This window comes from Pseudoliparis swirei, chromosome 17, assembly GCF_029220125.1.
Source record: "Pseudoliparis swirei isolate HS2019 ecotype Mariana Trench chromosome 17, NWPU_hadal_v1, whole genome shotgun sequence".
In the NCBI taxonomy this organism is placed as follows: Eukaryota; Metazoa; Chordata; class Actinopteri; order Perciformes; family Liparidae; genus Pseudoliparis; species Pseudoliparis swirei.
In genome coordinates, this window is record NC_079404.1 from 16736444 (window position 1) to 16761908 (window position 25465).

General features: G+C 44.0%; 2 protein-coding genes across 2 annotated transcripts; one reads left to right on the forward strand and one right to left on the reverse strand.

The window, feature by feature from the left end:
- The first annotated feature begins 145 nt into the window (after positions 1-145).
- Positions 146-15684, forward strand: LOC130206928 (serine/threonine-protein phosphatase 4 regulatory subunit 3-like). The gene is made up of 16 exons (XM_056435213.1): positions 146-703; positions 1288-1343; positions 1777-1875; positions 2036-2659; positions 3319-3396; positions 3904-4020; positions 4185-4301; positions 4849-4980; positions 9068-9170; positions 9265-9306; positions 9660-9818; positions 10015-10245; positions 11212-11284; positions 11398-11546; positions 11637-11776; positions 11872-15684. Exons 1-16 carry the CDS (start codon positions 562-564, stop codon positions 11986-11988), a joined length of 2379 nt encoding a protein of 792 aa, XP_056291188.1. The 5' UTR covers positions 146-561; the 3' UTR covers positions 11989-15684.
- cfap36 (cilia and flagella associated protein 36) lies at positions 14934-24587 on the reverse strand. Its single transcript, XM_056435214.1, has 13 exons — positions 24464-24587; positions 24249-24365; positions 23744-23808; positions 23526-23627; positions 21539-21653; positions 21343-21430; positions 19475-19624; positions 18508-18589; positions 17740-17842; positions 17328-17476; positions 16611-16769; positions 16169-16273; positions 14934-15983 (listed from the first exon to the last, which is right to left on the reverse strand). Exons 1-13 carry the CDS (start codon positions 24486-24488, stop codon positions 15900-15902), a joined length of 1344 nt encoding a protein of 447 aa, XP_056291189.1. The 5' UTR covers positions 24489-24587; the 3' UTR covers positions 14934-15899.
- Positions 24588-25465: the final 878 nt, after the last annotated feature.

Genomic DNA, 25465 nt, shown 5'->3' on the forward strand with positions numbered 1-25465 from the left:
ATTAATTTATTCATAAATCAATTCACAAATAATCTGAAAGTATAATTTTACACGTATGCAGCATTATACCCACACACATTCATAAAACCAATTTCTGGCACGTGTCTACATAAAGTCGTCTTGCAGGTTGTCGCTGCCGCGAGGAGCCGGTAGGGGGCGTGTTAACCTTCTGGCGCTGCCGGCTTCGCCATTGGACGATGCGCTCGGAGGGGGAGGAGCCCCGCGGCGGTGAGCGCTTTATTGACGTCGAAGAAGAAAAAGAACACAAGATCGGATTACAAGATGGCGGCTTGTGGACGTTAGCAAGAAAGGCCCGTGAAGAGTTGTTGTGTTCTCTGTGAAATCTCCAGTTTGACAATAGGCCTCCCCGTCGAGTCGTTTCACGTCGTGAACGTGATGTGTTTATGAAAGCAGCTTCCGGTACGCTTCGCCGCTACGGTGAACCTTCACTCGCACGCGCATGTTTTATAACATGCGGGTGGAAACAAAGTTAACAGGTCGAGGCTCGGAAACCACCAGACGGGGTGAGGCGATAGCTTGTTATCGCCGACTCTGTTGACCATGTCGGACACTCGGCGGCGGGTGAAGGTGTACACGCTGAACGAAGACCGGCAGTGGGACGATCGGGGCACAGGACACGTCTCGTCCACGTTTGTTGAGCGTCTGAAAGGGATCTCGTTGTTGGTTCGGGCCGAATCGGACGGTGAGTTCCCGGCTAGCGTAGCCGCGTTGGCTGTGCGTTAGCACGCGAACTTCTGGTGCTTCGGAACAGAACGCTCTCTTCTGTGTGTTCTTGGGTTTTGTATTAATGGTTTCTTCTTTGAATTAGCAGCTTCAATTTTTTTTAAACGAGTGTTTCTTTACTGTTGAGACTCTATAAAAGGGACTTTTTTATTGAGTAGCTGGTGCTAGCTAGCCTAGTTTAGCAGGCGACGGGCTCTCTGTAGCATGGGGGGCCTTCAAAGTGTTGCTTAAATGTACAAACTTATTATCACAAGTTGGTAGACGTATGTAGGTCCACGCACATATCATCCAAAACAAAGAATAACACGAGCACAATTTTATTTTAGCGATAATAGTCATGCTGCTGTTGGTTTGAACGTATATTTTGTATGCAACATTGTTTTATTCACATTGTCTTCTTCGCGTTTCATGCTCTACGACTGCCAGACAGGTTAATTGACCGTAACCGTCAATCAATGGGTGACGTTAGCGTCTGGTTCTCGTTGCTGTGAACGTTGGCACTAGCTTGGAGATGAAAAGTTACCCACGTCTTTGTGTTTTTAGGATCTCTGCTATTGGAGTCGAAGATAAGCCCGAATACTGCATATCAGAAACAACAGGTAAGAATAGATGATCTGAGCCTGGATCAGCTACAAAAAAGGCATGCCCAAGCATACCTCTGTTATTCCTAATTTACAGTGTGAGAATGTAATCATTTCAACATTGAGGCCTGTTGCTTCACACGTACTGCCACAAAGATACAGTGCAGACGATGGTAATTAAGTATCTGGTCACAATACCAGTTAACTTGTTTTTTAACAGTCCGTACAATGGGATACATTTGTATACCTGCCGCATGGTTTGAGATAATAAATCTGGACATCAAAGACTAGAAAGAGCTTGTATGTGTGTTGGTAATACATGATGGCCTACTCTTTTTTATTTTTATGCACGTTTTGATAATGTGTGAGTCAATGCAACTGTTTGACTGTCCTGTAAATATGATGAGCATTTTTTTGTATACAGTTTGATGTTTCTTTTTCCTCCTACCAGGACACACTGATTGTCTGGTCGGAAGCAGATAATTATGACCTTGCCCTAAGTTTCCAGGAAAAGGCGGGCTGCGATGAGATATGGGAGAAGATTTGCCAGGTAAATGAAATCCAATTTGACCAAGTTTTGAACATTCTTCTTTTAAAATGTGTGTTTACTGGGGGGGGTAAACAAACCACAATGGTGCTGGTTTGCCGAGTTCTATTGACGCTGGCACAAAAGCCAGTGCATTAAAATCTACCAACTATGTATTTCCCAGGTTCAAGGCAAAGACCCTGCCCTGGACATCACCCAGGACCCTATTGATGAGTCTGAAGAGGAGCACTTCGAGGAGATTCCAGAAACGAGCCACCTGGTGGAGCTCCCTCCTTGTGAGCTCAGCCGACTGGAGGAGATCGCTGACCTGGTTACCTCTGTCCTGTCTTCGCCCATCCGGAGGGAAAAACTGGCCCTGGCCCTGATGAGTGAGGGCTACATCAAGAAACTCCTGGGTCTCTTTAGAGTATGCGAGGACCTGGACAACAGGGAAGGTCTACACCACCTCTATGAGATTATCCGTGGTGTCTTGTTCCTCAATAAAGCGGCCCTCTTTGAGCTGATGTTCTCTGATGACTGTATCATGGATGTGGTGGGCTGCCTCGAGTATGACCCAGCGCTGGTTCAGCCTAAACGGCACCGGGAATTCTTGACCAAGACTGCTAAGTTTAAGGAGGTGATCCCTATCACGGACTCTGAGCTGCGACAAAAGATCCACCAAACCTACCGGGTGCAGTACATCCAGGACATCATCCTGCCCACGCCATCTGTTTTTGAGGAGAACTTCCTGTCCACGCTCACCTCGTTCATCTTCTTCAACAAGGTGGAGATTGTCAGTATGCTGCAGGTAAGAATCCAAACTAGCTAACTTGTGTTATTCATTTAAAGCACATTCATCGACAAGCCATTCCCTCTTCTGTGCTATATTTAATTAGCAGTTGAACAGGTTACTGGTGAACATTTCTGCTTCTGCATTATTTTCCCAAATCCATATTTAGTTCATTAATCCTTAATGCATATACTCAGGAGTCTTATACATTCATGATGTTTCCACAAGTGAAAGATGTGTCTGTGTATTTAGTTTTGCGTTGTGAACTATAAATTATAATATGTCTCTGAATGGTGTTAGATCTATTGTATTGCTTTTTACGTGGATTTCTATATAAGTCGGATGTTAATTGAAAATAATTTTGACCATACAAAAATATTTATGATGAGCAGTACCGTACAGAGCATCCATTTCATATTCACCTTTTCTGCATCCTATTATTGTGGTTTAAGGCTATTGAGGGGTGAAGTGGATTTAAGAATCATCGTCCCTCTGTTTTTGGAACGGCTCACTTTTTTTCTTAATTCCTTGTTTTATTCTAGTTGATGCTAAATTAGAAATAAAAACTGTCGACGATAAGTTTTCTATTGTCCTTCTGTTTGGATTTGGATGTCAAGCTTTTTATTTCGTCAGTATCTTGATTTCTTAACCCTTTTTCTTTTTTTTGTGTGCGAAAGGAGGACGAGAAGTTCCTAACGGAGGTCTTCGCACAGCTCACAGATGAAGCCACAGAAGACGGTAAAAGGAGAGAGCTCGTAAGTCAAACAGAATTAATTCTCCCAGCCAGATGTGATACTATTTTTGAGTGTTTTAAATGTGGAAACCTAAAGGTTGGCTGGTATTATTGTAATATTGACATTCAGTGTTGTGGGAATGTGCTCAGTATTCCTGCTCTTGTTCATTCTAATTCACTATGTTGTCTGCAATGCTACTACTTTGGCACGGGTTAAATATTCACTGCACGGTTTTCCATAATAGATTTGATGTCAATTACCTCTTTTGTCTATTGGACAGCTTTGGCAACATTATTCATTCAACTGTGCCGAGAGTAAAATGGAACTGTTGTCCCATGCAAAGCTTTGTATCCTGGAACAGAGACGATTCCTGTATTTGAGACGTAAAAATAAATGATCTCTCTGCTCTCCAATATTACAAATGAAACGATGCTCGGGAGTAGTGTTTTTTTTCAATGACTTTTAACGGTTTGCTTCCAGCTGTCAGATCAACCGTTCCATTTTTTTTTCTCTCTTTTTGAATTTCAGGTGAACTTTGTCAAGGAATTCTGTGCTTTTTCACAAACGTTGCAGCCACAAAACAGGGACGCTTTCTTCAAAACCCTGGCAAATCTAGGCATTTTACCCGCTCTTGAAATAGTCATGGTATGTTCTGGCCGTTGCATGAGTTTGTTGTTAATAATCCAGTTCCTTTGGTTCATCACACGCCATATTTGTTTTCTGCCCATGAACGATCAAACTGGGGAACCATTTTATTCTGTCGAACTCGCTTTGTTCCGCTCTTCAACTCCTATTGTGCTCTTGTTCAGGGAATGGATGACCTGCAGGTGAGGGCAGCAGCGACAGACATCTTCTCTTACCTGGTGGAATTCAGCCCCTCCATGGTCAGGGAGTTTGTCATGCAGGAACCACAGCAGACGGATGACGTAAGCATCACACAACGTCACCGACGACGGTTTCATGCAGCGCAGCTCTGATGCGAGAAGTGGAATAGTTGAACATATTTAAATGATGTACTGCTTTGTGGACGACCGTCTCAGTGGTCGTCCTTCAATCAGATGAGCGGTTCGATCCCCTGTTCCGCTGCCCACGTCGATGTGTCCTTGGGAAAGACCCTTAACTCCCGCATCTGTGACTACAGTGTTTGAATGTTAGTTTGTCCTGATGGGCATCGGTGTACGACTGAATGATGAGTGTGAAAGTGCTTTGAGTGGTCGCTTGACGAGTACCGGTCCATTTACTATCGACTAGTTCAATAAAGCCCTCTTTTGTTTTTCTTCTACTTCTTTACATAAATGTGGAGTCTGTATAGTTCAGGAAATCTTTGCTCTTATTTTAAATAAATGATCTCCCGGTAGTGTTGCATAATGTGTTGAGCAAAATCCTTGTTTGATTTCTCTTTTAGTCGTAATGCGCCGTCAGACCGAATACGCATCGTTTTAACTATTTTCTCCTGGTTTCTTTTGTTTACAGGATGTTCTCCTGATAAATGTTGTCATCAAGCAGATGATTTGTGACTCTGACCCAGAGTTAGGAGGGGCCGTCCAGCTGATGGGTCTGCTCAGGACGCTTATCGACCCTGAGAACATGTTGGCGTCCACCAATGTAAGCAGAACTAACGCACACAAGAATGTTAATGGTGACCGGCAATTAAACCAAGTTTTGACGGCCGCTCGCTGAGGCCAGCTGGTACATTCCTGGCGATGTTTGTTTTGAACGAAATAAGGTTAATGAAAAAAAGCAGCCTCTCGTTATCACATCGCGATCTGTCAATGATCAGACGCTGCAAGATATTAATCATTCTCTGTCCAATGTTGACTGGTCTGACCTACACAACATGACCGTAGACAAAGCAAGTAACGCAGTCACTCGGTCATTTATAAGCATACTGGATCATCACGCCCCTACGAGAACTGTTCGTATTTCTCGCAAGCATGTTATGAGAGAACCCTGGATGACGGTGGGTCTGATGAACTCGATACGCAGGCGTTATCGTCTGTTCAAACTCCAGCTGGGGAAACCAGACAGTCATCCTGCGCGGGCAAAATTTCTCACCTACAGAAATATATTAAACAAAGCCAAACGAGACGCAAAACAATTGTACTACTCTAACCTCCTCAATGAATATAAGTACGACTCAAGGAAGACTTGGCGAGTGATTAACTCAATCAGTGTATATTTAATTAACAAATCCAACGACAAGTCTCGTATCTCGGATGTATTTGATGTCAATGGCAAAAAGGAAGTTGACCCTAAAAAGATTGCAGATGGGTTCTGTCAATATTTCGCTACCATAGGTGTGAAATATGCAGACCAAATTGGATGCTCTGATCACTCGTTTGTTGAGTATCTTGGTCAATCATCCACAATTCAATCGATGTTTCTTAATCCTGTCGACCCGGATGAAATTTCTAAAATAATAAACAGCTTTAATCCAAAGAAAAGCGCCGGTCACGACGGTATCAGCATGAATCTAGTCAAACAACTTGGTCAATCGTTGGCCACTCCATTATCACATCTTGTAAACAAATCATTATCGGAGGGAGTTTTTCCTGATGATATGAAGATCGCTGAAGTGATCCCCATTTACAAAGCCAAAGAAAAGCTTTACTTTACTAACTATTGTCCAATATCTCTGTTGCCAAGCTTTTCCAAAATTTTGGAAAAGGTCGTTCATAAACGACTGTACAGCTTTGTTGCAAAGCATAACTTGTTATACGGAAGCCAATACGGCTTTCGACCAAAGCACTCGACTGAGAACGCAGTCACTGAGTTTCTGTTTGACACCTACACTGCACTTGAACATGGAGAGAACACTCTGGCATTATTCCTAGACCTTTCTAAAGCTTTTGACACGATCGATTACTCAATACTTTAAAAAAAACTGAGCCATTATGGTGTTAGAGGTACGGCACTCGAGTGGTTTAAAAGTTATCTTCGTGGTCGAAAACAATATGTGAAATACAAGGGGTTCAAATCAAAATCATATGATATAACTTGTGGAGTACCACAGGGTTCTGTATTGGGACCCCTGCTATTTATATTGTACATAAATGACCTTCCAAAAGTCTTAAAACGTGTTAAAAGCATCCTCTTTGCTGACGACACAACTATCTATATTTCATCGAAGGACCACCATAACTTATATCAAACTGCAAATGAAGAGCTAAAAATTGTATCGGATTGGTTCAAAGCGAACAAGTTATCTCTAAATGCACAGAAAATTAATTATATGCTTAGAAATAAATCAAATAATCCCCCAGATCAAGATTTTAGGCTTGAGATTGACGGGACAAATGTCTCAAAAGTCCAGTGCACCAAGTTCCTTGGTGTCTATATTGACGACAATCTGCGCTGGCATCAACATATTGACAGCTGTCGGAAGCGTATCTGACGGCACATTTGCCCTGCGCTCCGCAAAAAATATACTCTCAACAGAAAATCTGCGTTTGTTGTACCACAGCCTTGTCCATCCGCACCTCTTGTATTGCAATATGCTCTGGGGATCCGCAGCTAAAACTCAGGTCAAATGTCTCGAGATTTTACAAAAAAGGGCTGTGCGGATCATCTGCAACGTGAAGAATAACGAACACACTGAGCTGCTTTTTAAGAGATTGGGCATTCTGAGATTTACAGATCTACATTTTTGTCAAACAGGAATTTTTATGTTCAGATTTATGAATAATAATCTGCCACATAATCTGTTACGTATGTTCACAAGGAACACAAATGTCTACGACCACAACACGCGACTGCGTGGTGGCATACCAGGGCTCCAGACTAACTTTTTTTACTAGGAGCACAGTGGCCCCTAACTTAAAATTTTAGGGGCGCAAGCAGAAAATTTAGGGGCACACACAGGGTTTTTCCTGGGTCAAAATGGGTCTTCGGTGCTCCCCAAAAAAAATGTTGGCGCGCTGCGCGTGCACCGTCTGTTCGTGCAGGTCGAGCTATTGAGTGAGTGATCAGCAGCTGACATCGAAGTTCTGCCGTGATGCACGCACACGGGTGAGCACACTCTCACCCCCCCCCCCCCCACCCATTGATTGAATGCATTCATAGAAAGCAGTTTCTTTTAGGAAACGGAATCAAAAATAAATATTACTATGCAGCACGTTCTCTTTTCAATACCATCTAGGGTTTGATGATGTTATGATTAGAGATGCACCGATCAGGTTTTGGTGCGATCACGATCACTGAAATCAGTATCTGCCGATCACCGATAATACCGATCACCGAGTCGATTGAAGCATTCTATTTATTGTGTAGCATTATTGCCTAGGACTGAGGAAATACAAATATAAAGCAACTCAAACATTAAAGAAATTACCAATTTCTTTAAACATTTAGGACTTTTTCTTTGAAAAATGTCCTAATTGATACATTAAAATTGTTTTATTGCTATTGTAGGGGATTTCAGATATGTATGGAACACATCTGCATTATTCATTTCCTGGAACTCTTGGGAAATCTATTTACAGGATTTTTCTTAACATACAAAAGACGGACTAATTTTTATAAACTCTTCCTTGGTCCAGTAAAAATGTTTTAATGTTAGCATAATTTAAGCTAAATCTCAGAAATGATCTATAAAGATACATCAGTTCATTGTTTACTTTTATATGTTCGTGTATGATTTGTCGACATCTTATTTTGATAAACGGATGTTGTTTCACGTGGTTCTTTCCGCTAACTTTGCAAAACCGGATGTTGTCACTTAAATCCTTCCGCTAACTTTATCAAAATCCTCGCGCGCTCCCGATCCAATGTGTTTACCGTGAGCATCAGTCTATAGGGGCTCTCACACACAGGCCAGCCTTCTGCTTCGGTTTTCGTCTCCTTTCTTCTTCTTCTGGAGTTAATGTCGGTTAGCAAACCAGTCATTCAGGCATTATCGCTAACTATAGTGGGCTGAAGTGTAGAACAAGTTTGTAAGCAACAAAAATATTTAAGAACAAAAAAAAGAAATCTGCTAATTTACTGGTCGCGCATGCGCGAGTTGATGAAAAATTTACAAGCACTGTCTAATTTTAGGCGCAAAATGCGACCATTTGGTCGCAGTCTGGAGCCCTGCATACATATAAATAAACATACAGTCGACATTGTATTTAAAAGCTTCATCTGTCGAGGTCCAAAGCTCTGGAGACAAATTCCGGACGAGGTCAAATCGGCATCCACCACCAAGGCATTTGGTTCTCGCCTTAAACGCCATCTCACTTCTTTTTGAAAGTTTTTAATATTGATATACAGCCTGGCGGCACAGTACAATAGAGGGAAAATATTTAAAATAAAATGTATATACATAATTTGATGTTCGTGATATTATTTTTATTTATTTTTTCTAAGTTATCAGTAGTTCACATTTGTCTTTTATTAATATTTTTACTATGACTGTTGCTTGTACGACATTTTATGTTTTCATCCATATGTGTGTGTACTGTCTGTGTGCCTGTAGTAGTTGGGAGGGGGGGGGGGGGCTAAAGGGTTAGGGGAGGGGCCGTCCAACTCCTCATCTCAGAGGAGCCTACAGACCTCGGTCTTTGGACGGTCCTCCATTTGTACATTTTTTTCTGTTAATGTCTGCCAGTATGTACAAGTTATGTATTTACTTATGGAAGATAAATTACTTACTTACTTACTTGTCCAACATAAAAAGGCCAACTGCTCTTATCGATCTTATGTCTCCTCGCAGAAAACTGAGAAGACAGAATTTCTGAGTTTCTTCTACAAGTACTGCATGCATGTCCTCACCGCTCCTCTGCTGGCCAACACGGCACACGAGAAAAACTCAAAAGGTGAGCTGGGGACGGAGACCTCGCATAAAGTGGAGTGTTTGAGGCTGTAAGAAACGGATCATTTGACTGATTTTTTTATGTCATGGCATTTCAGATCTGCAGGAGGGATCAACTAAGATCAACCCCGTCTGTCCAGGTGAGTGTTGCGTAACTCAACATCAGCCATGAACTCCCCAACGGTCAAAAACAGTGACTTTTTTTTCTGGGAGCAGAGTTATAGTAACATTACATATGAATTGTGTTTTAGTCTCACCCACAAGAAAATGATCAAATAAATTGCCATGTCCCTCTTCATCATGACTTCAGTGATGAAACGCGGATTAAAAGTTTGTACGTCACACTATAATTGCAATATGTTGCAGGATTGCACAATCGCTTTAAATGCAACGACGCAAAACATTTTCACGACTAAAGATCTACAGCGTAATGTGAAGTGTGGCAATGTTGCGTTGCTCATTTTCCTCTTTTTGTTTTTTACATTTTGTGTAGACAACTTCCAGACAGCTCAGCTGCTGGCCCTAATCCTGGAGCTCCTGACCTTCTGTGTGGAGCACCACACCTACCACATCAAGACCTACATCATGAACAAAGACCTGCTCCGGAGAGTGCTGGTGCTCATGAACTCCAAACACACCTTCCTCGCTCTTTGTAAGCTCACACACACACACACCCTTCTGCTGCTCTTCCTGTCCTCTAGAAGTTCTGCCAGTTGTCCTACTTTCTGAATGAACCCTCCCCAAGTGTCCGGCCATGGGTCGGCCGTATCTGAGCTGTGGGTCTGCTCTAAACATTCGTACAAAAGCAAACGGCTTCATTTGTACTCTGCTGTCTGTTTCTCTCCAAGGTGCCCTGCGTTTCATGCGCAGGATCATCGGCCTGAAGGATGAGTACTACAACCGCTACATCATCAAAGGGAACCTGTTTGAGCCCGTCATTAATGTCCTGCTGGACAACGGCACCCGATACAACCTCCTCAACTCGGCCATCATTGAGCTCTTTGAGTTCATCAAAGTGGTGTGTAGCCGCACAGCAAGTGCACCTTTTTACCTTCGCATTGAAAATGCCGGAAGGTTATGTTTTGATCGCCGTGTATTTATTTATTTATTTATTTATTTATTTGTATGCGTGTTATTCGCAAAACTCAAAAAGTATTGAACCGAATCGCATGAAATTTGGTGGGATGATTGTTTATTATCTGGGGACCAGTTGATTAGATTTTGGGATCGATCGGATCAAAGGTCAAGGTCAAAGGTCATGAACAGGTCAAAATCTTTCGCAGAACTTAAAAAGTATTGAACCGAATCGCATGAAATATGGTGGGATGATTGTTTATTATCTGGGGACCAGTTGATTAGATTTTGGGATCGATCGGGTCAAAGGTCAAGGTCATGAAAAGGTCAAAATCTTCTTTTTACCATAGCAGTTTTTTTTTCATTGGCATAACTAATAACCTGCCATGCATCATTCATCATTGCCAATCTTGTGATATTATGAAGTATATCTCTACGCTGTGCCGTGCCTTTACCTTAAGCATTGAAAAATGGAAAGGTTATGGGTCAAGGTCAAGGTCATGAAAAGGTCAAAAATCTTCTTTTACCATAGCCAGTCAATTTTATCAAATGGCATGCAAACTAATGTTAACATGTTCATAATTCAATGCCTCTTGTGATATATAATATGCGCCGATAGCTCTACCGTTTTTACTTCCGCCGCATTGAAAAAAAAATGGTTAGGTTTTGATCGCCATTCGCTATTTATTTATTTATTTGTATGCGTGTTATTCGCAAAACTCAAAATGAACCGAATCGCATGAAATGGTGGATGGTGGTTGTTTATTATCCCAGTTGATGACCATTTTAGATTCGATCTCGATCAGGTCGGGTCAGGTGAACAGGTCAAAATTCGCGCAAAAACAAGTATTGAACCGAATCGCATGAAATTTGGTGGGATGGTTTATTATCCGGGGACCAGTTGATTAGATTTTGGGATCGATCGGGTCAAAGGTCAAAGGTCATGAACAGGGATGATTGTTTATTATCAGGGGTCCAGACCTTCAAGGGCCTGAAGGGCCGGTACGAGCAGGAGAAAGACCGGCAGAGTCAAAGACTCAACAGGTCAGAAGCCCGATGGGACGTGCATGGCTTCCCCGATGAAGCAATAACATGTCGATCACTGCGCTCTGTACACGACTGAACCTCATTACGTCAAATTTCCCCCCCCCTTGTAGATATCGCAGAGACGCACGATCGTTGGACGAGGATGAGGAGTTGTGGTTCAACGATGACGACGACGAAGACGATGGAGAGGCCGTGGAGAAGAGCCGAATGGAGGACGACTTCTCTGACAGCTACGGCAAATACATAGAAGCCAAAAAAGGTACGCCGCTCTGGCCTCGCTGCAGGGCCGGGTTTCCCTCCCCGGCTGCAACGCCTCCGGGTTTGACGTTTACAATCCGTGTTCCTGCAGGAGCGGCCAACGGAGCGAATGGTGCCAACAATAATGGGAAAGCTGCTGTCATCCCACCCGCCTCGCCAGCCCTCACTCCAAACAACAGCTCCACCTCCTCCGTCAAAACGGTGGCTCTTCCCGCCACACCGGTAGTGAAGGTAACATCAGCAGTCGGCCAGAAGGACTTGCTTTTGCTTCCCATGTGGGCACTTTTGTCACTGCTTTTTTTTCTCACCCTTCATGCTTCACCTAGACTGCTATGGTTGGATTGGTGGACTACCCTGACGATGAGGATGAAGAGGAAGAAGAGGAGGAGGAGGAGGAGGAGGAAGAACAGTCTCCAAGGAAGCGGCCCCGCCTGAGCTCGTAAGGCTAATTGTCCTCTGTTTGGTCGTAGTGGACGGACACTTGAGTCCCTCCCATCCTCCCTCCTCTGGTCGTCTCATTGGTCCTTGGCCTGCCTGCGCCACATGTCGGTCTCACTGAGGAGACGGGCAACGACGAGCTCCCACCTCCCCTGATCTCGGCTGCTCTCGCTCCCTCCGTGGAAGGAGATGGAGAGCGTCTCTGTTGGCAAAGACAAATCAGTCTGTTCCTTCAGCCTGTTGATTTTACCTCTTTTTTTAAATAACAGCCTCCTCTAGAAGATCCCAAAATCCCCTTTCATCCCCCTGAGTGGAAACTCATTGACTCGTTGCAAACCCCCCCCCCCTTCCTCTCTTTCATAACTCTCCTGCTCTCCCAGTTCTGACCTCCTCCTCAACAACTTTTCTCCTCCTCATCCACCATCCTACGTACCGACCAGAGAGGCTTCGGCGGACGTAGCGTTGCCAAGGCGGTTCCCCACTCTGCTCTGTTGCTATAGCAACAGTAGCAAGGAAGCTGCGGTCCCCCACAGGAAAACCCTCATTTGAACTCGCCCTTCCATCCTCCTCGAATCCCAAACCCACGAGTTCCAGAGACGGGGGAAGCCAGAACACAACCAGCCGGCGGACGAACTGTCGGGCAGGCCAGTCAGGCGAGCGGGACGAGCCGTCGTAGTTATAGGAAGCTTGACTGGCTGACGCCGTGTGTGCCGCCCTGCCGACGGAGCGGTTCTCCTTTGTCGGGGAGAGAGGGATCGAGGCAACATGGAAGAAACGAAATGTTCAGAGTTGAGGGAGGTCACACGTGTACCAGGATGACTAAACTCAGCAGTTATGAGGCTCAGATCCAGAGGAGCAGGACTCAAACCTACACTAGCCATGGCGTCAATATGGCCAAGGCACACACACACACAGGACTGCGTATGCCAGAAATCCTGTATTTCATGACTTTGTTCAAAAGTACTGTACATATGTTTTTTTCTTCTTTTTAATCATTTTCCTTGCTCTGATTTTCAATGGGGGGGAGACGCCTACCTGCCTGTGTGTTTGTTGTTGTTGCACACGGTGGGGGTCTCTGTTCACCCGTCAGTTCATTTGATTCAATGTAAAATGCAGAGATGTTGCAAATGCTGGTTTTAAAAATAACGTATTAAAACTGCAGTAAAGTCCTTTTTAAAAAAAGATTTTTATTTTTTTGCAGCCCACATTTTTGAGGATGTCGAGTTTTGTATTTTAGTGGATTTAAGAATTTAGTGGCCTCGTTATGATGCGCACATTTTTTTTTTTGTTGAACTGTGACAAACCTGAGCTGTTGGTGTGCTTAGAGTAGGTTTAGTACACACACTTGTTTAAAGACTTGGCATCCTCGGACGGATCTCAGGTTCAGAGTTCTCTGCGTCAGAAACTAGCGGCTGTAAGGCTGGTGGAACACGAGGGGCCAGGGGCCTGCATCCCAGTTCTAGGGGCCACAATGTTACACAGCAGCTGTTTTTTGGCCCGTGACATAAAAACTACAATCCAAAACAATTTGAAGGAACGCCTTTTTTCCCCCCTTTTCTTTTTCTAAAGTTTAGTTTGTATTCTATGGTTGGATGAGCTGCGTATGAGTTCTGACGAGATGATTTAACCCCCAGAGTTGATGAGGAACTGTAAGTGGACCATTTCTGATGTCGCGGGCGTTACGAGGTCGCAGGAGACGGGTCGTTTGTCGTCGTGCAGCTTCTCTCCTGATCGCACCACGAGCAGACAGAGGCAGCGGAGGGAGTCCAAATGGGCTGGAGATGCCAAATCACACGGACGTCCATCTCCAACGTCCGAGTCGTGCGCAGCAGGCTAGCAGCACCAGTGTAAAAATATAATTGCCAATAATGTGCTTTTCAGGAGTTCAGCCGTACATGAGCAGCGAATTGTCTTCCCCCCCCGGTCTGTTAGCGACAACACCAACAATTTGACTGCCCCCCCCCCCCCACACCCTTGATGAATTTGTACCAAGTGCATTTACTACCACTATCCATTCTTAACATTTGTATGAATTTATTTGATAAGTTTTGAAATTAAATGTGACCCTGACATTGAACTTGTAAATCTGGCTTTGTTTTAATAATTTGCTGATTGGGCACTTTTCGCTAAAAAATATTTTTATTGTTTTTTAATTATTCCTTTTGATTCCAGGTATTGTATCTAAACTCCCCAGACTTGATTTTTTTTTTAGATGTGGAATACAATTTGTACACGTTTTACAGTAAGGGATTGACAGCAATGTTTTTGTACCAGTAAAAGTTTAAAGTCTTCTGTCCTGAGGAGAATTGTTTGAGAACATGTGGTACTGGATCCCTCGTGCGGAACACCAAGGCTCCATCAGCACGAATCAAAAACATATTTGATTGAGTCAAGGTCTTAAATGTTACATTCTGAAAAATGAACTAATACGTCCGTCTATATCCGGTCATTTATTTTAAAAGTGTCATGTCGAGACGTTCGTCTCGGTCACGTGATACTTGACCTAAAACATCAACAAGCTAGCGAAAATGAGCAAATAACATCTTCGGAGAACTTCTTTGGTCCATGAGGAGACTGAGCCGACGAGAGGAGAGCTCTCATCCTCACTGCCGCGTGAGAGGAGCCACTGATTGTATATTCACGAGGATGAATCCGTCTTAACCCTAAACAGCACTTTAAATCAGCAGGTTGAGGGTTCAGCCTTCATTCTACACTTGGAAAGTGAAGTGAGTTCATGTTTCAGTCGTGTGTACTAATTGGAACTAGGCCTCATGGAGAGACAATGACTAATGCAAACACACACGCGTACACGAGGAGAGGGGATCTCTCTTCGGCCTTTCCAGAGGTTTTCATCCAGCGCTTCGGCTGGGCACCTGTTGCTGATCTGGGTCCATTAGGCCCACTTTAACACCTTCAACACGAAATAAATAAATACAAATAACAATTGCCGGATGTTGAAAGCTGTACTATTGTCAGGTTTAATATTTTAATAAGCAATAAAAAATTGGTACCAAAAGACGGCTGTATGCATAGAGGCTTATACACACAGTCTGGGGTCGAGCTTGTTTCTATAAAATGTGATTTATTCAACAGCGTTTATGAAATACTGCATTCCTCGTAGGAAGCGACACACACGCGTTGCCTCTGGCAACGAGCGTTCCTCTCGACTTCCTCTGCTCCTCGGCGAGGGCGAGCCGCGACGGCGTCATCACCTCGCTAACGTCACCGTCGTCACTCACGGATACGTTCAGGACTTTTCTTTTGTGGCGGTTTTATACAGATAAAACATGCAAAATCACTCCTTCAGTCGCGAGTCGACTGGCGAGCACAACGATGAGTCATGAGTCACGGTTACTGATCACCACCGGATCAGTGTTGCAGAATAACCAATACTGTCGATAGTGAAGCGCTGCATTGTTAAATATTTTTAGTCGTGTACATGCAGCAAATACAGTTTCCATTTCAGCGTGAGGAGGGGGGGGGGGGGCTTTCGAGGCCACTACAGTCCAGACACTTTGCATTTAGAATTCGGACACAGACTAAATGACATTAAAGTGGCCAATCAGGAGCGCCGTGGACACACGTTGTCACACGTGATGTAGAATCAAAGCCGTCTGGGTTCTCCACTCAACTCGAGTAACACTGGCAGCATGTTGTCTGACCGGTCGGTGGGACCGGTCAGTGTGTGTGTGTGTGTGTGTGTGCGCTCCTATGAGTGGAGAGACACCAAACATACAAGCGGATGTACCTCCTTCCCGCGTAGACGGCGACGAAGAGAACTTCTATAAAGAAGGGCGATCTCTTCGTGTTTGTGATAAGTGAACTTATCTTCTCTGAAGGAGGAGGCAGCGGCGTGAAGGAAGAACGTGTGTGATTACCGGAGCAAACAGACGGGATCTCATTTGGAATATTGCACTTATTTCTTTATCACTTCCTCTTTCAGCTTGTCCGCCAGATGTTTTCTCTTCTGTAGCTTCTTCCTCTCCTCGGCGGATATCTCCTGCAAGAAGAAACAACATAATCACCACCGACGTGTGTCGTCAGTGTTGTTTATGAAAGCTTTATCGATCTAAAGATGAATTAAAATGCTACTTTTCAATTATAAAGTCCACAATGTAAAAGAGACCTCATTCCCTTCACTTTGTGCAAAGGAACACAAAGAACTTTTCTGTTCTCTTGCATCACCTTCTGTTTGGAGGAGTGAGCAGAGAGTTGTGCTGGAGGAAGAGGGGCAGGAGGAAGAGGAGGAAGGGTACAGGCCCCGTTCCTCTGGGACTGCCCCGCTGCCTGCTGACCGGCCAGATCGGGGCAGAAAGGAAATGACGGGCGAGCAACCGGCAGAAAAATGAGTCGACGGGGTGATTCAAAAGGAAAAGAAAAGAAAAACAAGCAGGGAGGAAAAAATGTGGGTTAAAGAAAATCAGGTGAAATAGAAAAAGATGTAATAAAAAAACAAAAGGTGAGCAAAATGAAAAGTATGTAATCAAGATGAAGTGTAGATTATAAAGCCCCGCGACGACCTCTCACAGGCCGATGCGAGGAAACCAATAGTTCATTACATCGAACACCATCGGCCATCCTGTGCGATCCCCCCTCGCAGGGAGATACGGGGAGGGGCCGCACTCACCGGGACGGTGGGGGTGGGGGTGGTGATGGGGGTCTCCTCCGGTGTGGCCGCCCGCCTGGTTTTCTGCTGCTCCTTTTTCAGCGCGTGCAGCTTGTCCCGCTGTTGACACAGATACGCCGCCCTCTGCTGGAGCTGCTCCTGCTGAGACGCCGTTAACTCCTGGAGGGGGGGGGGGGGGGGGGCAACTATTCATACCCTGTGTCAATTGTGTGTTGTGATCGTGTTGTAACTCTGTAATGATTCCTTCTGGTCACATGACATCTATTATTCCGTCCATCCTGGAGAGGGATCTTCCTCTGTTGCTCTCCTGAAGGTTTTTTCCTGATCCGATGTGAAAGGTCAAAGGTCAGGGATGTCGTATGTGTACAGACTGTAAAGCCCTCTGAGGCAAATTTGTAATTTGTGATATTGGGCTATATAAAATTAATTGAATAGAATTTTGGATCTTGGGACATTAATGAGCAAAAAATAAACAAACGCGTATGTTTATCAAAGTTATAAATCATTCTAGTGCCCCGTAACATCGGGTTTTCAGGAAGCTCAGAGTTGTCCTGGATATGTTGGCGATGCTCTGAACTGAGGTCAGCTGTTAACACTCCCAGATTCTGGTATTCTCCAGATTAAAAGCTACTAAGAGGGGATCTGATGTCCGAGTGTTCGGCCAGAAACAACAATTTCACGCAGCTGTGCTGAATGAGCGGGAGGAGAAGGACTCACAGTGTATGGCTTGGAGAAGCCCGCCTCCCTGTGCGCCTCCTCCAGACACGCCTCGGCTGCAGGACCGAGGCCCGCGGGCGGCTCACCGGACCTCACCGGAGCTCTCAGTGCTGGGAGGACTCTGGACTCCACATCATTACTGCCACTAGCTGCACACGCACACACACACACAGATACACAGACACACAGATGAACAGACACACACACAGATACAGACACAGACACACCGACACACACACACACAGAGGTCGGTTGTGTGTAAAAAACAAAACTCTAAAATAATATGAGTTCGACCACATTAGCATGAGGCTTATGCAGTTACAGTTTAACAGAGTGAATCTATGAATACATTTGTTTGGACGACTCTGATCTGCATCTCTTCAGGCCTTTCTCGAGATGCCTGATGAAGTACCTGCTGTGGGTTTAGACGTGGAGCTGCGCTTAGCTGCACTCTTCTTATCTCCTCCCGGGGCGTCCGTCTTGGCCTCTTCCTTTGTGGTGGGTGTGCTGTTGACCTGGAGGAGGGGACCCACGCGCATCAACGGGAGGAGAGTTCACCCCAAAATCTAAAACATGCATTTCTCCTCTCATCGGTGGTGCTGTTTATTCATTCTAGATTGTTTGGGCATGAGTCGAAACATGTTGGATGTCTTGCCTTGCGAGGCTCAAAGCAACGTCCCTTCACAAAGCATGACTCAATACTCAATGCAGTGAGGTCCATTTTTTAAAATATATATTTTTTTATATATATTTTGTATTCTTCCAAACCATCCAGATTGATAAATAGCACTACAGGTAAAAAGGAAAAGAATATGTTTTTATTTCTTTATTTGGGCATGAACTGTCCCTTTAACACATGTTGGACGGACGGCACACACACACACTGCATCGTAATCATCCATCACTATTGCGACTCTATGCTAATGCTGCTACAACCCCATATCACCCTGAACACTACAACAGCTGTGTTCTATGAAACGACCCACAACTAGCCAGATACCGCCGGCCCTCAGGATGCACCGACACCTTCAAACACCGGGCCAAGACTTGTGTACCATGCAGTACCTTTTGGTGTCAGACCAAAACAAAACCCAATTCACATACATCTCAGTCTGACACAATGCATCCTCAGGCTGGGCGTGTTTACGATGAGGTCGTCGATTTCAATGTTTTCCGTGACCAGATCACAGTCAGTGGCCGTGTTTCCGTTCACCAGTGGGGCGAGGTGACCACCAGTCCCCTCAGCTCTGGTCTGAGCAGCACATTGGAGACGAGGTCGCGTTACAAGAGGGCGAGGACGGGTTTTAAGGGGGGGGGGGGGGGCGTTGGCGATAACCATTAAGCATTCGTAGTATCAGGCTGCTGGTTTTACAGGTCCCATTCATCTCATACTGGTTTTACAGATCCCATTTGTCTCATACTGGTTTTACAGATCCCCTTTGTCTCATACTGGTTTTACAGGTCCCATTTGTCTCATACTGGTTTTACAGGTCCCATTTGTCTCATACTGGTTTTACAGGTCCCCTTTGTCTCATACTGGTTTTACAGATCCCCTTTGTCTCATACTGGTTTTACAGGTCCCATTTGTCTCATACTGGTTTTACAGGTCCCCTTTGTCTCATACTGGTTTTACAGATCCCATTTGTCTCATACTGGTTTTACAGATCCCCTTTGTCTCATACTGGTTTTACAGGTCCCCTTTGTCTCATACTGGTTTTACAGGTCCCATTTGTCTCATACTGGTTTTACAGGTCCATACTGTCTTTGTCTTTACTGTTTTGGGTCCTTTGTCTCACTGGTCCCATTTGTCTCATACTGATTTTACAGGTCCCATTTGTCTCATACTGGTTTTACAGGTCCCATTTGTCTCATACTGGTTTTACAGGTCCCATTTGTCTCATACTGGTTTTACAGGTCCCATTTGTCTCATACTGGTTTTACAGGTCCCATTTGTCTCATACTGGTTTTACAGGTCCCATCATACTCTGTTTGTTTTTAGGGGTCATGGTGGATGCTACTGGTTTTACAGGTCCGGTGGTCTTTTTGGTTTTTTTGTCTCTCATTGTCTCATACTGGTTTATTTTCCTTTTGTCTCATACTGGGGTACAGGTCCCTGGTCTGGTCTTGATGCCCTCCCATTGCCCAGCTTTGTTGATTTGGCAGGGATGCTGGTTCTGTTCTGAGCTCGGCTGCTTTCTGCCATTGGCTTGTCAGAGCAGCTGCTGGAAGTAGAGCCAACCTCTTCATCTAAAAGCAGCCTCCTGGACATCTCCTCCTCGTACTCCTCTTTGGACTTTCTGAGAAGAATAAGAATACAAAAATGACATTTGATGCAGGGCTCACTGGCATCCAGGAGCACCCTTGGACTGTTTTTACGAGTATATTTAGCAGCCCAGGTGTGATAAAAGCGAGGCTAATCTACGCGTAAGCAGGTTCTATTGGACATTTAACCTTTGGCAGATGGAATAAATGGACCAGCAGCTAGAATAAGACCGCAACGTCACGTGATCACCACAATATGCTCTCGCTTGCTCCCAGGCATGGCCAGGGCGCCACGCTCAGATCCTTTAATTTGATTTATTTAACAACTTAATTTGAATTAGAAGAGACTTCCACAAGGCGTCCACCAGTAGGAGTGCAGAGAAGAGAGAGAAAGAGAGATGTAAAAGAGCAAGAAGAGGATGGTGTATAAAGTTTTTTTTAAATTAGCAAGCTCGGTGTTTTATGAGACGGATAAAAAAAATTAAACAAAGATTATGCTAAATATTAAAAGAGACACTAGCATGATGATTACTCTCAGTGATGATGGTGGCTTCATGTCTTTTCACAAGTGCTCACACTTACCCAACTATTGCAGAATTTGTCTAAAATGGTTTGTTTAACAAAATGTAATGAACCTTTGAGCCTTTGAGGATTTCATAGCATCCAAAAAGGACCGGCTGAGATATTAATAGCACAACAGAACATTTGGAACGTCAATTCAAGACTAAAGACGTCACCGTCTCACTCTGTAACCAGAATATAGTTCAACCCAGTCCTCCAGATGTGAGACGACTGTATCGCTGTGTTGAGTTTACAGCACCGGAGTGTAAAAGCATTCACAGACACCGTGTTGTGTATCTGGCCAACTCCATCAGTGAATGTTTAGGAGCAATACAAAATGGTATGGCATTGGCAAAGGTGGCTAAGCAGCCACGGTATCCTGGTGAGACAAAGGGGATCAAATACTCTTTCGCTCAGTTGCTGGTTTAGTGTCAATCCCTCCGCTCTAAATCAGCTGGACTCTAAGGAGCTGAACCGCGGTCCCGTCAGACTCCGGGTGTTCCACTTGGCCCGGCTGCCATCAGCAAAGTCCCATTAGAGAACAGGGGCAGGAGCTTCTAGACACCTGGACACCTGGGCAACGGACGCATCGAGAACATGTGGACCTATCAGAAGAGTGCCATTTGGAAAAAGATAATGATATGATGATTGAATTAAAGAATTAGAAAAACAATTAAATGAAGACAGACGTCCTGACCTAAACCGTTTGATGTTTTACAGGATATTTCAGCCTGAAACCGTACATTTGAACTAAAATGGTCTCTTTCGTGTTGTAGGTGCAATAATTTATGCGTGTGAGCTTCTTAAAAGGGTGAGGATTGAAAAGATCAAACTAGGCCGACATTTCCCATAAACATGCCAGTGATACACGGCTGGTTATTGTCAGAATTAAGAGAGTAACAAATCCCCACGTGGATAAGACATGAGCAAACTTATCATTGCTACCCATAATATCCCAACTACAAAAGTTCCGGGATCAGAACTTTGATTCTACCTTTGTATCTATCTTCGCTGGAAATAATTCAAGACCTGTCAGGTCAGGATATTATTGGTTTTTTTTCTGCATGCAATAAAACACCACTGCAAAGACTTTTAATGTCTCAGAAAACCCTTTCAACGTCTCAAAGGGGAAGACAGTCAACGTTGTGTGTGTGGAGAGAAAGAGAAGGAGAAAGAGAAAGAGGGGACTAACTTGAGAACTTCCTGCAGGATTTTCATCTCTTGGTCCTGCAGCTCTGTCATCACGTCCACACCATCAGTCAGACACTCGGGGAGGGCCCCTACACACAGAGCAGGCGCAACACTGACAGCAATATCAGCAGTGATTTCCTGTTTATTTGTGTGTTTGTGTGTTTTTGTGTGTGTGTGTGTGTGATAATCTGGCCTACCGTTCCTTTCTTTAATGACTCTGAGGGCTTGAAACTGCAGCTCCATGTTCTTCTGGACCATCATGGAGTGAAATATCTGGAAGTCGTCGGTCGCCAGGACCGTCTGGAACACCGACTGAACGACAAAAAAACACAACCGTGTGTGAGACCGTGAAAAGTCACCGCGCCCCCAAGTAAACGACGAACATTACATGCAAGTGCTGATGGACTCGACGCGGTTTTTTTGACGCCTTTCATCATATGTGTAAGTAAAAATCCATTTATTCAAATATCACATGATTTTGGTATCAACCATGTCCAACCTTCTTGCACAGCTACATTGACTTGGCCACGCTGACCAAGGTCTAAGCACATGTCACAGTCAATGTAGGTATGGATTGAGATAGTCAGGATATTCTTGCTCTGTTAGCCTCGTGTAGATCAGGACAGGATGTCCAGTCGACTCAAGTCCCGGCGCAAATGAAGCCATGTTTGCAAACAGAGCGGTACCTAAGCCTTCCTTTTCACATTAGCATTCAGCCTCCAGTCAAACGTCTGCACCCCCACACACACCTCATCGAGGCTAATGCTCGGCAAATCTTTCTGACCAACCTTTAATCCAGGTTCAGTGTTCTCAGTTCAAGTGGGTCATTCGGTTCATCGCTCCGCAATTCTTACTAAACACAGTCTCCTGAGCTGGGATGACCTCACTAAATTCTCGATTTTTTTTTCTTTTCTAAAGTTCTTCATGGCATGGCTCCTCCCCCTCTTGGTGAATTTATCAAACAACACATGCAGAGTAGTAGACAAACTAGATCTGTTGAGAGAGGTGACTGTATCATCCCATTTAGGAAAAGTTCCTCTAGCCAGTCTGCATTCTCAGTAAAAGCAGGACACCTCTGGAATGCCTAGAACATATCACTCTTTTAAACACGGCCTGAAGAACTGGTTTATTAGCAAACAGATGTGTGAGCATGAATCGTGACTCCCTCCTCAATGATTGTGTGTATAAAATGTGTGCATGTGTTTTGCTTTTTATGATGTTTTTTATGCTTTTATGATAAGGCCTATATTTGATCGTAACCAGTATGTTTATTGCTTTTTATGATGTTTTTGTGATAACCCTTTTCTCCATTAGTGAAGGATTGTAATATCTCGCCACAGGGAGCACGGTTGAAATTTAACTTTATAGCTAAGACTGACACATTTAGCCCAGGGTTGATTGATGTGTACGACACAAAGTAACGGGGTTATGCTGCGGTGCTGTCTCGGATAACAATAATACATTAAAAGGTACTTATTGTCATCAGTCAGTGATTCTGAACCCGGACGTTATTCTTTATTTTAAAGATGTTTTAATTAATTAAAAGGTAAATTGTGTTTCACTGAATTTAGCAAGCAATCTCTCATATAAAAGGGCGAGAAAAATGCAACACTACACAAAACCAGGCCTTTTTACTGCTGTGTGTATGACTGCATGATCCTGTTTGAAGTCTCTGCATGGGCACACTGAAACAGGAGAACGAAAACTGCACACTGAAACATCCGCTACTGTTCATCTTTGCTCTCGGAGAATTTGACCTGCTTTGCAAATATTAACTATTTATCTCAGTGGTAATTAATGAGATACATGTCTGCTGAGGATTGCGATGAAATCCAGATCTACATCTCTGCCAATGTGGCAGATATAGCTATAGCGGAGGTACGGCGTCTGTGTAACACCCTCTAGCAGTCTGACAAAAACATTTAAAAAAACAAAAGAAATCGTAGTCGATTATGACCGAAAGGACCGATTAGTCATCTGATCGATTGAGAGGGCGAAGCTCTAATCACAGACTGCAGACTCATTTTGCTGAGTCATCAGGAAAACTGCACATCTGCCTTGAAGGAGGAGACCAGCCCTGTTTGGCACCATCTACAAAGCAGCATAACTGGGGGTGATGTAAGCAAATCCCATCCCGCGTCCTGGTTACCTGGCGGTGGTGTGTGAGCCGGGAGCTTAAGGTACCTGCAGTGTTTTGGACTTGGCAAACGGAGAGGTACACGCTTCCAGAAACTGCTGCTCGTCGATGCCTACCTCCTGCATGTAATTCCCCAGCAGGTTCTCCGCCTACACAAGACAAAGCAGCTTACATCAGTCCAGCCTGATGAGTCACTGACATATAACCACTGACAGGCGACGTGTATCGGGCAGTTTGGCACATCTGCACCAAATACTGTCCTCACCAGTTTCTTATACTGCTGGTGGATCTCTGTGTAGGACAGCTTGTTCTCATCTTCGTCATCAAAAACTAAGAAAAGGAGCAACATAACATGTATACGTGTTAGTAATTCAACATGTATACTGTGCCCCATAGGAAGCATTCCAAACTATCTTTATGTACTTAGCCGTGTGTGTTGTTGGGGCTTAAATGACACACAATGAGTTAAAACTCACGACCCTTGTTGGTAGTTTAGGTTAGTACCTGCTGCTAGCTACCTCGGGTTATGCCTCCTCGCTACCTTTGTCGACTTGCTGGCGTTACCTGCGTCCTTTGTGGTCTCACGTGGGGGACACTGCTCTTATTAAAGTGCAGTTATTAAACGGTAAATACATGTAGATATATCGATATATGTATATCCCTCATAGCCTACAAACAAGTCACAAGTTAGCGTTAGCTTAGCCTCGGAGCTGACGGCTGCACACGGCTTCTGTGTGACGTCACGTAACCTATTTTTTTATTTTATTTACCTGTGCATTTGTTTTCCATGAAGTCCGTGACGGGAATGACCCACTCGGGGCTCCCCAGGTAGCCGACGATGCTCTCGACGACCCACTCGCTGTCGTCCTCAGACATGGTGGCTGCTGCTATGTCACAACAACAACAACAACAACAACGACACCTCCAGTAGCAGCAGCACCGCGATGTTCGTCAGGTCGGCGACACCACCGACAATAATATTTACCCCCCGAGCTGATGGACAAAGACATCTAGTTTATTGTCCGCTCTGAGCGAGTCCCCCGTGGGATAACTTCCTCTCTAACCGGGACGGGACGGTCTCCGGGAGGAGAGAAAAGAGCGCACTCATGAATTTGCAGCCCGTGGTTGGTGACGCCTAATCGGTTGTCAAGGTAACCGTTTATGTCAATCCCATGCCGCGCGCTAGCTCGAGACCATTGTTTTTATTACGCACACATTATTAAGCACTGCAATTATTGATTATTACAGATTTATTGGTTTTGTAAAAGTAAAAATAAATTAAGTCAGAAGCCAAAATGGTAAAAATGCTTTTTTGTCATAGTTAAAAACCTCAAAATTACACACAAAAAACAACAACAATTGTTAAAAGATCAAATGAAAAAGAGTTGCATTTTTGCATCATATTTTATAAACTCTCCATATGTGTAATGAAATTATGACATTTGTAACATAACTAAAGCTTTTAAATAATTGCAATGGAGTAAAAAATACAATATTTACCTCTAAACCGTATTGGAGTAGAGATATAAAGTTACATTAAAACAAAACACTCAAGTTAAGTAGCCACATTACCTCAAACCTATATGTAGTACATTACTTAAGTAAATATACTTACATTCCACCACTCATCCATAGAGCAAACACAAACAAAAAAGTGTGTGTCTGTTTGTGGGTGTGTTTTTGACCTTTTCATGGATTACGTTTTCTTTATCTGATAATATCATAATTATAATCATATCAATTAACCAATTAATGCAGATTATTCTAAAATGAATAAAACACAAACAGTTCAATACATCTCAGCTGTAAAAGGTTGCCTCTCTGTATGTTTGAATCATGTATTATTGATCCTAATAAAGTATTTAAAAGGGCTGTGCTACTTCAACCGTACAGCGATGTGGTGCTCTCTGTGAATATTAGTGGTCATTATGTTTCTGTATGAACTTTAACCAAGCTCCATGGAGGCTCTGTCGGGCCTGACAAACAG

Excerpts from the sequence above, each read along its gene's own strand:
- LOC130206928 (XM_056435213.1), top strand. The coding sequence starts at position 562 with ATGTCGGACACTCGGCGGCGGGTGAAGGTGTACACGCTGAACGAAGAC. Across the intron at positions 2,660-3,318 it reads AGATTGTCAGTATGCTGCAG|GAGGACGAGAAGTTCCTAAC; the intron begins GTAAGAATCCAA and ends TGTGTGCGAAAG. Across the intron at positions 3,397-3,903 it reads ACGGTAAAAGGAGAGAGCTC|GTGAACTTTGTCAAGGAATT; the intron begins GTAAGTCAAACA and ends TTTGAATTTCAG.
- cfap36 (XM_056435214.1), bottom strand. The coding sequence starts at position 24,488 with ATGTCTTTGTCCATCAGCTCGGGGG. Across the intron at positions 24,366-24,463 it reads TTTGTCCATCAGCTCGGGGG|CAGCAGCCACCATGTCTGAG; the intron begins GTAAATATTATT and ends GTTGTGACATAG. Across the intron at positions 15,984-16,168 it reads CTCACTCCTCCAAACAGAAG|GAGATATCCGCCGAGGAGAG; the intron begins GTGATGCAAGAG and ends TTCTTCTTGCAG.